At 45.9% G+C, this 14,364-nt stretch overlaps 1 protein-coding gene across 1 annotated transcript in view; it reads left to right on the top strand.

Moving 5' to 3' along the window:
• Positions 1–14,364, top strand: part of COL20A1 (collagen type XX alpha 1 chain) — a 134,281-nt gene that overhangs the window by 64,558 nt on the left and 55,359 nt on the right. Inside the window, exons 19-22 of the mRNA XM_083744105.1 lie at positions 4,713–4,855; positions 6,185–6,314; positions 7,986–8,042; positions 12,681–12,719. Coding sequence (XP_083600231.1) covers positions 4,713–4,855; positions 6,185–6,314; positions 7,986–8,042; positions 12,681–12,719 — 369 coding nt within the window. The remainder of the gene's footprint in view (positions 1–4,712; positions 4,856–6,184; positions 6,315–7,985; positions 8,043–12,680; positions 12,720–14,364) is intronic.

Genomic DNA, 14,364 nt, shown 5'->3' with positions numbered 1-14,364 from the left:
TCTTCCTGTGGAGCTGCTCCAATGACTGACTTATCTTGCATAGCGCAATCACTAAGGCTTCTTTTGTTGACATTCTCAAGCGATCCAAGTTCAGTCTCACGGTTTTCTCTTGCAGCTGGAGATTCCACCAGCCCAACTCTTGTAACAATTTCAAAAACTCCCTCTAGAGGAAACAATTTCTGTTTGTATCAATCCTTTTAAGCACAGTTCAAGCAGTAAGATTAGTTTCAATTTTCAACTACTTTTACTCCTTTTTAAACACAGAAGGAGACAATGGAAACAATGTACTTCTCTTATTTAACTAACTGTCACAGTCAATGAACTTTCCCAAAAACGTCAGTCTTACTAGCAGTCCATTTCCAGGTTCAGAGCGGTGGTGATCCAGCTTTCTTCACTCTCTCCTGCAGGCTTACACGATCCAAAATTTTCCCCCTCTTCTCCTGCCTCCAAGGGGGGTTTAATGGTTTTAGCCGATGAAAGTTTATTCCTTTACATAGGACTTTCCAAGACTTTAGCTAGCAAATTCTTTGCTTCAGTCTATTTACAAAAGGGGAAGGCGGACTTCCTGTTTGAAACCTCCCTGTTTCGGTGCCAAATTAAGACGTTTAAAAATCCAATTTTCTGTTCTACTCACGGGTAGTTGTTTAGAATCAAATTGTCCACAGGAGAAAGTCAGCGCTCTCCGGCAACAGCAATGCGGCTTCACTCCGTGAAAGAAGCAGTCAATTCAAAGCACTGCGCCGCTCACCCCACATCGCTCCAGATCCCCGAAACCGGGTCTCCCCACGAGTAGGGGAGGCGCAAAAGGTGCCAGCCGAATCCCACATTCACAGGCTTCTCCCGCCTGCGATTTTTAGTGGGTCTCCGCCTTCGCCGTGGCGGCCAGACCCTGAATTCCACGGAGCAAGTTCCTCCCGATCAGAGGAATTCCGCCATTGCCGGAGGTGCTAACCTGGAAGTCTCAAATGCACTCTGGCTTCCATCACAGTGTCCCACTGTGCCAGAAGCAGTTTAGTCCTGCTGGCCACATGACCCGGAAAGCTGTCTGTGGACAAACGGTGGCTCCCTCGGCCTGAAAGTGAGATGAGCACCGCAACCCCATAGTCGCCTTTGACTGGATTCAACCTTCTGGGGTCCTTTACCTTTTTTTTTTTTACCTTATTCTTCTGTAGGAAAGGTTGCAATTTGGGATTGGTAGCATGCATCCCATAAGATTGCTTCTGTTCAGAAGAATAGCTTAGGCACCTATCTTTTCCTTTGAATGACATATTTTTGCTTGGATTCCACATTTTTATGACTACTACTCTTTTTTAAAAAACCTACTCTCCATTTTTTTGTGTGCTCCCTAACTTGAAACAAACAGAAGGAAGGGGATGCCCCAGTTTTTAATACCTAGCAAAGAGGATGATCTTCTACCTCCCCAGAAAAGGGATAAGATTATGAGAAGTTCTCCTGGAAAAGTGGGGCACTTGCAGAAGACCTCTCCAGAGGATTGTGGCATACATCTTGTGAGTTTATGTATATATTAGAATTTTGGGGGATTCAGGAGTTTGAACTATCTACTCCAGGGCTGACCTTATCCCCTTTGGTCTGCTTCACATCACAGAGAGAGAGAGGTCAACTTCTCCAGTCATAAAGCTCTTCTGCCTCTCCTTGGCTGCTTGGAGAGCAGCCATAGCCCAGAGCAAAATATAGTCGATATTCCTTTGGTTTGGCTTCTGTGAAACAGAGAACTAGCAAACAAAGGAGGGGAATCAATGAGGTTCCACGTGAGGTATGGAAAGCTTCAGTATAACATTCAAAGATGACCTCAGGCTCCGCTGGAAGCGGGAAAGGAATGCTTATATTTCTATTTCCATTACAGGCAAAGGTTTAGCAAGGAAAATGCTGCACCCTGGTCAGCAACAAGGATGACCTTGTTTGTCCTCTGTATTATGGAGAAAGATGAGTGGATCTATTAACTCAAAACTTTTCTCCATCTCTCTCTCTCTCTCTCTCTCTCTCTCTCTCTCACACACACACACACACACACACACACTCTTAAAAAAACCTCATCAGTTCAACATATTTCTTTACCAGTTTGCTATTTAAAAAATACACACCAAAGACCCTGTGAAAATTTGTTAGCATTTTTCAAGCTATTTCATCTAATATAATGCATTTGTTTGTAAGTGTGCATAAAAGCACACCTTTTCACTAAAATGTGTGCTTTTTTGCATACTTCCCCCTGATATACATACTTTTATACACATTTCTTGGTCAGAGAACTGCATCGTAAAATTCTGAGAAGGGATTTCTCAACTGGGGTGCTAGAACAACAACAACAACAACAACAACAACAACAACAGCCTTTGCCATAGGGAGCTCAAAGATACAACTGGTTATGGAGCCAACTTTGATGCATCCTCTAGCAACTCACTGGAATTACTATATCTATTTCTCATAGCTCAAGAAAAAGGATGGTATTCACGTATATTTTTGCATTACTGCAAGGAATAGCACTAGAGCAAAGGGATTTCTCACCATGCAAACCCTGTACCATCACCAAATCCGCTCTGAAGAGTTTGGGGGAAAACCCAGAACAGATTTAGGGGTCATGCAAGGGTAGGAGAAGTGGGCACGGTTCCATTTCAGAAGGAGAAAACCCACCACTGATGGAGAAATCTACTTAGTGCTGTGTTGAATGCAACCCAGTGCTGTTAGGGAGAAACAAATTCTCCCAATTCTGTTCCTCTGGTTTCCACTGTCCCATATTCTAACCATCCAAAGTCCTGGTTTAATCAAGATAACTTCCAAATTTAACACCAGATTTGGAACATTCAAAATTCTTATTCAGCCTGAAATCACGAGGAGCCAAGCCAAAGTCAGCACCTTGGAGAGAGATCATAGGATGGTTTCATGACCACAAATGATGCTTCTGCAGCTAAGGCCAAGCATCCAAGATGCCCTAGCAAGGTGCTGGACTGCTGCAAATATTTGAGGGCTAGGTCGTGATTGACAGGAGGCTCCACCCTCTGAAGCCTGAGTCCCGGCCAGTTAAAAGGGCCATTGCAGCTGTTGGCTCCTTTGAGGTAATGGGGCTTCCATCTGTGGAGATCTCTCCTTGGGGACTCTCTTGATTCCCCAAGGAGACTATGGATCAACCATCAGATTCCAATAGCAGGAGGTATCTCCTCGGGGTTCAGGACAAGAGACACATGCTCTGGTATCTGTGGACCCCTGCAGGATGGACCAGAATATGGTTCCATCTTCTCCAAGGAGCTGAAATTGATGGAGGACTCTCTCTTTTGAGGAATTCCGGTCCAGGGTCAGAACATAATGTGCTCTGGGTGCATTTACCCCATTTGAACTTCAGCACTCCTTTTCTAGAAAGTAGGCACCGGAATGTAAAACAAGATAAGAGGGCTGGCTCTTCCCCCTTTGCTCAAAAGGCTGGCGCGGCTACACAGAACCCCGTGTTGTTTACTAAGCTTCTCCCCTTTGTCTTTGATCAAATATACATGCCGCCTTAGGACAAACTCTGTACAGTTTTGCACTCGTCTTTTGGGACTCCCGTCTCATCGTAGCAGTTCCTTTTCAGAGACTCTGCTGAAGCTTTCCTTCATTCACCTAAACAATCAAGCTCCTCAAAGATCTTGTTCTCTCCTGTACTCCCAGCCTCAGAGGTAACTTTTGCCTCTCCCCCCTCCGAACCCCCTGTCTCAATTTGCGATGTTCTCTCTTCTTTCTGGCAGCTGAAAAGCAAACAGTTCTCTAATGAGCTACACAGCAAGCAACTTTTGGGCATAGTGAGGTACTATGGAAGCCTTTGCCGACAGCTTCATCCAGTTAGGCCAGAAGTGTCCAGATTTGCCCCCCCCCCCCGAAGTCATGAGTCTGGATGGCAACACTACAATCTTCTGCAGAATCCAAAGACCAGGCAATAATTTTTTTTAAAAAAAGGAGTATTGTCTCAGACAAGGCTATGCAGCAAAGTGGAACTGATGCTAATTGATCATCCTTTGCTCACAATCAGAAATGATTGGTGGAGAAGTTCTCTTGCAGTTTATCATAATCATGTTAATGTGCCTTGATGGCTGGAGAATATCACCCCCTGCCTTTGGAAAGTGACACCCTTTAGGCACCAGAGGAAAAATTTGAGAGACGTTTGAGAGAAATTTGAACTGATGATTGAGTGTTAAAGAGTGTAAAAGAGCTAGCCATGCTTTTATTTTAGCAAAATTTATATACCGCTTGATTGTAATAAAATGTTGGTGGTCTGAATCCCCACGATAGGGTGAGCTCCCGTTGCTTGGTCCCTGCTCCTGCCAACCTAGCAGTTCGAAAGCACACCAGTGCAAGTAGATAAACAGGTACTGCTCCGGTGGAAAGGTAAACGGCGTTTCTGTGCGCTCTGGCACTCGTCACAGTGTCCCGTTGCACCAGAAGTGGTTTAGTCATGCTGGCCACATAACCTGGAAAGCTGTTTGTGGACAAATGTCGGCTCCCTTGGCCTAAAAATGAAGATGAGTGCCGCAAACCCATAGTCATCTTTGACTGGACTTACCTGTCCAGGTGTCCTTAATAAAACAGCAAAGTGGTTTACCAGAAACATTAAAATCACCAATGAAAAATGGTTAAAAACAAGTAATTTAAAACATTCAGAAGTCTATTGAAATCGACAGTGGACTAAAAAGAAATTAAACATGGCAACAACTTTTCTTTTCGTACAGCTGCCAAGAATCCACCCAGCAACCTCTTTGTGGACTCAGAAACACCCAGCAGCTTCCAGGTCCACTGGGATCCTCCAGAGGGCGCTGTGCAGCACTACAGACTCAGCTACGCTCCTGAGAGTGGAACCAAGCACCAGGAAACGGTAAGTTTTTTTGCAGGGGGTGGATCTTGCAGAGATGGGGTGTGGCTTCCCTGTTAGACACTTCCTTACTTGATTGATGTGACCCACAGCCACACAAGACTCAGAGTTGCCTATGCTAAAACACACAAGCAGTTCAGCAGTGAATAGCATGGAAAGATGACATAATTTAAAAATGTTATTATTTTGGAAAATAATTTTTTTATTGAAAACAAAGAAACCAAATATGTTAAGTTTCAGAGCCGAAAGCCCAAGAAGAGTCATAGAAAGATTTTGCTTCCACTCACTTAAATTCATCTTATAGGGTTGGTTGTGAGGAGAAAATGGGTTTTTCCTCACCTATTTCTTTCCTCACAGCAACCCTATAAGATGAATTAAAGTGAGAGGTTGTGGCTGATCCAAAGTCACTCAGAAAGTTTCATGGCTGAGAGGACATTTGTGTCAGGAGTTCAGCCTACACTCGAGTAGGACCCTGGCAGAGACACAAGCCCAACTGACATGTTCTCTCCCTCCTGGGTGATCATTCAGGAGCTTCAAAAGCTTTCTTCAGCATGAACATCACAGCGACCGATGCCAACAGACACCGGCACACTTACGGATCCACAGAGTTTGCGCTTCATGCGTGACAGACCTCAGCAACTCAGCATTTTGGCTAATCTACTTTATTTACATATAAACACACAAGGAGCACTGCAACATGGCTCCCTCACTCTCTAGCATCAGACAGCAAAGAGAAAAAGAACAAAGGACAATAGTCCCACTTCACGGAACACAGTAACACAAATATCCTGTCTTCATCACTTCCCACTCTGTGGAGTCAAAACATATACCGTCATGTGAAAGGCAACAATCCCATGACTGCAATCATGGAGCAGGAATTCTAACAGTTTGGACCTGGGTCCCCTGATTCCTAGTCTGGCTTCCTAAGTGCTATGCTATGCCAGCTCACCTTGGATAGAGTAGCTAATTATGCTAAATTATGATGCTCGCTGGGTGAGTTTGTGTCGGCCGTTCTTTCTCAGCTTCAACTACCTCTCAGGATTGTTGTGCGACAGGGTTACGCACCGTCCTGAGCTCCTCTGAAAACTGGTGAGGGAAATAACGGCAGATAGGGTAGAGATTTTTTATTTTTTAAAAAAAGTTCTTCATAGTATAAATGCCCTGTTGCAATGATACATATATTTTGTAGGCCTTGGGTCCAATCACTGAATAATTTGCTGGATGAAAAAAATAAAAATTGCACGAAGGATGTTTCCTTGCATTGACTTTTGAATCACCCGAAATGGAGTATTTTGTTAGGGTTGCAAAAATTGCAGCTTCTGCTTTCCACAGATAACAGTTTCTGGGAGGAGCAGTTCAGTCACTCTCCACTCACTGCTTCCTAATCGATTATACATGGTGACGGTTTCCGCAGTCTATCTCACAGGAGAAAGTGACCCTGTATCGACCATAGGCCAGACAGGTAGGCAAAACAGTGGGCTCAGCCCTAGGTTTTGGAAGGCTTTGCAGGGCTGTTGTTATGGGGGCCCCAGCTGCAGTGCGGGCCTCTGGGATGACAGGTACGGCACGCTCTTTTCCCCACAGGGCATCCCTTCCCCAGCTGACGAAATCATCCCTCCTCTGTGCTCCCCCAGTGCGTGGCTGAACTATGGGAGTGGAGAGGTCTACGTTTGCTGGCAGGGGGCGATGCTGAGTGGACTGAGGAAGCCAAGTGCCGTTCAATGACTTGCTCCTCCTGAGTGTGAGAGACGAAGCCGCAATGTGCTGGGCTCCGCACTCGGCACATACCAGTAATGGGTGCAAAAGCGGGCAGACCAACAAATGCAAATTTGTCCTTTGACTTTTATCCTCCTAAAGGAGGACTGGTGAGGGGCGTGGCCTGGAGAGAGGGGGTGTGGCCTGTGGAGATTTCTGAGGACAAGACAGAAATAATAATAATAATAATAATTTATTATATAGACATACCTCATGTTGCGGTTGCTTCAGGTTGAGCGTTTTCAGGTTGCGTCCTGCAGTGACCCGGAAGTACTGGAAAGGGTTACTTCTGGGTTTCACCGCTCGCGCATGCGCAGACGCTCAAAATGACATCATGCGCAGACGCTCAAAATGACGTCATGCGCAGAAGACACAAATCATGACCCGCGCACGTGCAGACACCGGGTGCGTTCTGCTCATGTTGCGAACGGGGCTCCGGAACGGATCCTGTTCACAACCAGAGGTGCCACTGTATATACCCCCCCATCTGGCTGGCTTTCCCCAACCACTCTGTGCAGCTCCCAACAGAATATTAAAAACACTATAAAACTTCAAACATTAAAAACCTTCCTAAACAGGGCTGCCTTCAGATGTCTTCTAAAAGTCAGATAGTTGTTTATTTCTTTGACATATGGTGGGAGGGTGTTCCACAGGGAGGTGCCACTACCGAGAAGGCCTTCTGCCTGGTTCCCTGTAACCTCACTTCTCGCAGGGAGGGAACCAGCAGAAGGCCATTGGCGCTGGACTTCAGTGTCCAGGCTGAACGTTGGGGTGGAGATGTTCCTTCAGATATACTGAGCTGAGGCCATTTAGAGCTTTAAAGGTCAGCACTAACACTTTGAATTGTGTTCAGAAACGTACTGAGAGCCAATGTAGGTCTTTCAGGACTGGTGTTATGTGGTCCCAGCAGCCACTCTCAGTCACCAGTCTAGCTGCCGCATTCTGGTTTAGTTGTAGTTTCCGGGTCACCTTCAAAGGTAGCCCCAAGTACAGTGGTACCTCGCAAGACGAAATTAATCCGTTCCGCGAGTCTCTTCGTCTTGCGGTTTTTTCGTCTTGTGAAGCACGGCTATTAGCGGCTTAGCAGCTATTAACGGCTTAGCGGCTTAGCGGCTATTAGCGGCTTTAAGAAAAAGGAAACAAACTCGCAAGAACTCACAAGACGTTTCGTCTTGCGAAGCAAGCCCATAGGGAAATTCGTCTTGCGGAACGACTCAAAAAACGGAAAACTCTTTCGTCTTGCGCGTTTTTCGTCTTGCGAGGCATTCGTCTTGCAAGGTACTACTGTAGAGCAAATTGCACAGAGGGCCACATTTACCTAGGCCTGAGCTTCCCAATTCTTGAGCTGCATAAGCACCTATTCTTATCTTTCCCGTAGCTTCTCTTTTGGCCAGACTTCCCACAATAAGAGGATCTTACCCTTTCAAAGCTGAAGGTAAGGCAATTTATTTTTGCTACTTTACCAGTTTTACCTGTGTCGTGATGATTTCCCCTCTTTTTTTGTGCCTTTCTAGTTTTATTTTTGTTTGGTACAGACATCAAGCAACTTTGACAGGAGATGGAAGGGTACCTTCAAAATCCCGTATCAATGTTTTGACGATTGCTGGATTTTCATATTCTGTCTAGTCCCTCATCCCTTTCCTGGCATCATTCACACAATTTTCCTGGAGCTCTTTAAGCCACAAATGGGTCCCTCCCTCCTTCTCTCCCAAATGGATATCCAAGGTGAAACAAATGCAAATTCACAAGGTGTAGAGTTATTTTCAACAAATGTCTGGCATTATTCAGCGAGAGGATATTTATTTCTGTGCCCTTGGCAGAATAGGGAAGCTATGAATGTGCTTCAGAAATCCTTTCAATTAATTCAACTCCTCTGTAAATTGTGTTATTAATGTAAGTGAGTTTGTCACGGGTGTCTCCTCAAATGACTGGCTATAAAACACGATAGCAAGAGGATTTGTAGAAGGGTTGAGCAAACAGGGCTATTTATTTATTTTTTTATAAAAAAACCACCACAACAATAATCTGCCAAGGAATAAATTGTAAAATACAAATGTAGCGGGGAAGGGTTTTTGCAACTCTTTAGGAGACTGCAAAGGTTTCAGTTGGGTGTTTATCAGGGAACTGCAGCGAAGAATGGAAAAGGAATGCAGTAGCAAATTGGGGCCAAACAATGACATTGAAAGGGTGGGTTGTGGGTTTTGGTTTTGACGCTCCTCGGAATTAGATTCCTTGGGTGGCAGGCGGGTGCATACCGAACCCATCTTCACAGACTTCTCCAGCATGTCCACACCTCCTCAGATTGGCTTGGGAGATCTCCCAGAACCCATAGATGGCAGGAGGAGTAGGGGGGAAATTGTTCTGCCCAGAAAGCTGAAACACTTGCATGGATGAAATGATGCGATGCAGTGCCCAGTACCTCCACGTAGACCAGGGAAAGATCCCTGCCTGAAACTGTGGGCAGCTGCTGCCAGTCAGTGTAGATCACGATCAATCCTGCCGATTCTGGGATGAATTCTGGTCGCAACTCACCCTCCTCTGGAGATGTGCCTGAGCAGCCACCATCTTGTACTGAGCTCTTCTTGAGGGAGGGACTGTATTGACTCCACCCCTGCCCTGTCGGCGTGTGCCCGTCCACCCTGTACCCATCCCTGCCATGTCAGAGGAAGCAGCCGGTGCCTGCCCCCTGGGGGGAAGCACCCATTCCTGCCTCCCACCCTGACCCATTCTCTGCCCCCCTTGGGGGAAGCAGCCAGCGCTTGCCCACCCTGAACCGATCCCTGTCACCCACCCTGGACCCATCCCTGGGTGGTAGATCACTGCCAGTTTTTATACTGCACAGGTGGCCAACTCCCGAGAGACTGCAATCTACTCACAGAGTTAAAAACTGGGGCAGTGATCTACCCCCTTTTTTTGGGTTCAGGTAAAATTTGTTGAGCTTTTTTTAGGGAGGAGGTAAGCCCCGTTTTTGGGGGGTGCAGGGCAAAAATGTTGCGCTTGTTTGGGGGGAGCCACTGATCTACCACTGATCTACCACAAACGTTCAGTGATCTACTGATAGATCACGATCTACCTGTTGGACGTGCCTGTTATATTGGATCGTAGATCACAGCCTACTTGAAGTTGGACTTGCCTGGTGTAGACAATATTCCTATATTCCAATGCTCCTCTTCTATAAAAGATTCCTTCCAGTAGCACCTTAGAGACCAACTAAGTTTGTTATTGGTATGAGCTTTCGTGTGCATGCACACACCTCTTCTATAAAACTCTAGATCAAGGGTCAGCAAACTTTTTCAGCGGGGGGCGGGGGGCGGTCCACTGTCCCTCAGACCTTGTGGGGGGGGGCAGACTATATTTAAAAAATAATAATGAACGAATTCCTATGCCCCACAAATAACCCAGAGATGCATTTTAAATAAAAGGGCACATTCTGCTCATGTAAAAACATGCTGATTCCCGGACCGTCTGCAGGCCAGATTTAGAAGGCGATTGGGCCTGATCCGACCCTCGGTCCTTAGTTTGCCTACCCATGTTCTAGATACATTGATTGATGGTGCTATTTAAGCAAGAAAGACTTTTCGTAATAATGATCATATGCCCTAAGCAGATGCTCAGAAAGACAATCACAAAACGCGACACCCTCTCGAGTGTCCTTGCTTTTCAGGGGCACCTCTCATTTCACCATCAAATGCTCCATTTCCCCGGCTTCCAGCTTGCCCCCTTTGTCTGGGACTGTTACAGAAGCAAATAACTGCAGCGCTTGGTTCTTTCTGAAGGCGTCTTTTTTTTCCACTCAACCCATTTAGATGGAGAGCACTTTCTAACTCTTCACCAAAGAGCCTTTGATTCTTCCTCTCTTATCTCTGATTTGTATGAGCTGCGGCTCCCAGTTTTTGATTCCTTGGCTCAAAGGATGAGAGAGGATTTAGCAGGGGATTTCCTGTAAAAGGTGAACTGCAGACGTATGCCAAAGTGTTTGTATTATTTTCTGCAAAACAACTCACTTTGCCTTCCGAAAGGCAGCTGGCTGAATGGGCATCAAAAGGAGAAAAGCGCTCACTCCTTTTCACCACGTACAATTAATATAATGCGATGGCCCACTTACTCCTGAATTCATTCTTATGGCAGCCGTTTTAGTCTGTATGGGTAAACAACTGCAAGGTGAAAGCTGCACTTTACAGAATACGGTCTGGAAAAACAGAAAACGGTAGAGGGAAATAAATAAGAAATGAAACGAAAACCCCCCAACTTGCATGGCTGGAATTGAGTGCAACATTTTACTGTGATTGCAGTAATTCACCTTTCGTAAAAATGAAAAGGTTTTGACAAGCAAGGGGGAGGGGAAACGAAGGCACCCTTGTGGCGGGGAGAACAGCAGGCATGGGATAATAAGGATTAGAAATAGCCATTCTCCAAGGCAGCTGGAAGTCAAGACAATTTTGCAGCCGTCCCTAGCAAAGTGAGGAGTGGACTTGAATGATGCAGGCATTTCCAAACCTGTTTGTCCCATTCAAATGTTCTATTTAATAACATTTTTTTTAAAAAAAAATTAATGCATGGTGGATTGGCCCCCAGTTTGAAAACTAGGATATTGGACATCGAGGCCACAGAGCAACACAATCAACAACAAAAAGCTGTCTCACACTTTACAGCAGGGTTGGGGCCTTGCTTTCTGTCTGAAGGCTGTTAGTTTCTGTTTGCCACTGAGCAGCTGCTTGGAGTCACAAGGCTCTGTTTACATTCCAGAGACAATCCAGGCTATTGGAAGTCTCACGGGAGACTAGAGACGGATATGACGTACTGGTTTCCTGTTTCCTTTGCTCCTTTGTTCCTTTGTTCCTTTTTTCATAGAGAGAGGATGTATATTTCTTTGCTGTCTGCGTAGTAAGAAATAAAGCATAGTGATGTAGCCATAAATCTCATCACTTCCCTGTGCTGGAAAATCTGCTGAATGGGAATGTGCCTGAGGCCTCATCAAAGGCTCAGGTTGTTAATTATTCATCGGGAGGGTGATTCCGAAGGACTCGGAGAAAGATGAGCTTTATCAGCTTGGCCGAGCGGAGATCCCGACAAAGGCCACATTCCTCTCTGAGCAACCTTCTAAGGTCCACATGCCTGTGGGCAGAGCATCGTATGCAAGTTTTACCTTTCATTTGCTGGGCTCCACACCTGCTGGAGAGCCTCTGCCAGTCAGAGTAGACCATATTAGGCTGCATCAGCCATCCACAGACTGGTTCCTTCTGACTGTTGTTGTTATTCCTTCTGACAATAGTCGTGGGGCGGTGGGTAGAGATGGCAGATAGAGTCCATCAACATCTGGAAGGCATGAAGTAATGATGATGATGATGATGATGATGATGATGATGATGATATATCATTATTTATACACCACCCATCTGGCTGGGTTTCCCCAGCTACTCTGGGTGGCTTCCAACAAAATATTAAAAATACAATAAAACATCAAACATTAAAAACTTCCCTAAACAGGGCTGCCTTCAGATGTCTTCTAAAAGTTGGGGAAGGTTGGGCTATAGGTTCCAATCACTGTAAAGCAGGTTTGAATATATGCACATTCAAAGTCAGGTTGGCCCTTTGAAATGTGTGAAATTATTCATCCAATGAAGACGGATGCTGTAAGTTTTGGGGCAGAGAAAGGAAAGGACTTCTCCATGCAGCATGTAATGAAACTGCAGAACTCACTCCCACAAGAGACAGGGGGAGCAACCAACTTGGATGGCTTTAAAAAGGAGATTAGGCAAATGGGTAGAAGAGAAGATTATCAATGACTGCTGGCCATGATAGTGGCTACACTCCACCTCTACAGTTCAGGGCAGTAATGATTCCAAATACTAGTTGCTGGAAACCACAAAAGGAGAGGATGCTCTTCTGCTCAGGTCCTGCTTGCAAACTTTTGATCATCATCTGGTTGGCCATTGTGAGAATAGCATGCTGGAACTAATGTGCTGATTCAACAGGCTCCAGAGCCCTTTGTGTTGTTCTCCTTCAGGTAACTAATATATCCATGCTTCCTTTCATGTCTCTTCCTTCCCACCTGTTCCATGTCATTCTGAAGACTGCCCTGTCCTGGACTCCATGGAAGGTTCTCTGCAAGGTAGGCTGCCAGCTTCTTCCTTGTTTTTGCAAAAAAAGAGAGAGAGAGAGAGCCCTCCTTTCTTGGTTATGCAATGTCTCAAAAGATCTTGGTGCCATATAACAGATACAAGGGGGTGCTGGAAACATAATTCAACCCCCTGCAATGCAGGGGTCCTATCCACAGCCATCCCTGGGTGGGCTCGAACCACCAACCTTCTGGTTAATAGCCACTGAGGGACATTAGGCCCTGCCCACCAGCTTACAACCTGATTGGAATTCTCTATAATAGACAATGAGGTGGCCTTTGGTTAAGCCTTAGAATTGGGGTTCAGCACTGTTGGCCAGCGGCCTGAGTTCTGCACCATTCTCAGGGAAGCGGTGGGTTTGCTCCCGCCACCAAGGCAGGACTTTGCAGGTGGCCCATTCAGGGTGGCATCAACCCTACTTTTAATAGCTGGAGGCTACACCCAAGCCCTAGCAGCATGAGTGGAAGAGCAGGGCCAGGCTTGCTATCTGTCAGGAGCCCAGGCTTCTGTCTTGATAGCACAGCACACAAGTCGTAATTAGCTGGGAGATTTATTGCAATACAAACAATGAGCCTCAGATGCCTAACTGTACATCTGATACTTATGAATCAGTTGACCCTTCTGAGGAGTGCTTCCGGCTCTGGCAGAATATCCTGAACCTATGACTCTTCTGTTTCTGGCTTTGTTTTCTATCTAAGACCTTTCCCATATGTCTGCTCCTTGGGCGAACTAAACTCCCCTTCAGGTGAGGAACTGCTCTCTCCTGCCTTCCGAAACTGCCTGTGTTTCCTGAGAGAGTTGGTTTCTCTCTATCACATTCTCTGCATTCCTGTCATTCTCAAAGCGAGGGGGAGTTGAGATACGACTGTTTGCAGCTGCTTGGGAAGAATGCGAGTCTCTCTCTTGTTGGCTGCTTCTTAACTCATATTGTGCTCTTATACCTTGGGCAGAAGTGTTCATGACACTATCCTTGCCTAGTCACCATGTTCTATGCTGACCTCACCCTCTGATGCCCATGCAGTGGAGAAATCTAAACATATGGAATTGGCTCCCCGCTTCATACTGGGGCAGCATGCAACAAATACTTTCTCCTCCAACATACTGGGGCTGGCAGTGACAAAATGGAGGGGGCAGGACCGCTGAGCACAGCTCCACTCTTCCCCTCACATGGCTACCACTGGACCACCATATTTCCACAGAGGACTCAGATATAGGGCTCAGGTCTTTGGCATTAACGTCGCTCCCCATTTGGGTGAAGATTTGTGCAGGCAGATTTAGCTAGAGAGAAAGAGAGCGAGTTGCCCTTGCTCCGCATTGGCTTTATCAGCCTGCTGTGACATCATTCCGTAGCCCAAGCTGATTGGTTGTGTGACGATGTTGCTGTTATTAGGGGGAATAAGTGCTGTTTTGCAAGCTGCAACTAATTGGGAGCTACAAAGAGCAGCAAACTAGAATGGAAAAGGATACCCTTGTGTGGTGGGGGGTTATTTCTGGAAATATTTTGCCATCTGTTGTCCCGCCCTGTCCTGATGGCTTCAAAAACGTTTGCTTGAAAATGTTTGGCTCAGCCTTTGCACTAACGCCTATTACTGAGCATGTGATCCCGCCAGACAAATCTAAGGGAATGTTTCTTTTACA

The sequence above is a fragment of the Podarcis gaigeae genome, assembly GCF_964106915.1.
Source record: "Podarcis gaigeae genome assembly, chromosome: 6".
NCBI lineage: Eukaryota > Metazoa > Chordata > Lepidosauria > Squamata > Lacertidae > Podarcis > Podarcis gaigeae.
This window is presented reverse-complemented; position numbering and strand designations above follow the sequence as displayed.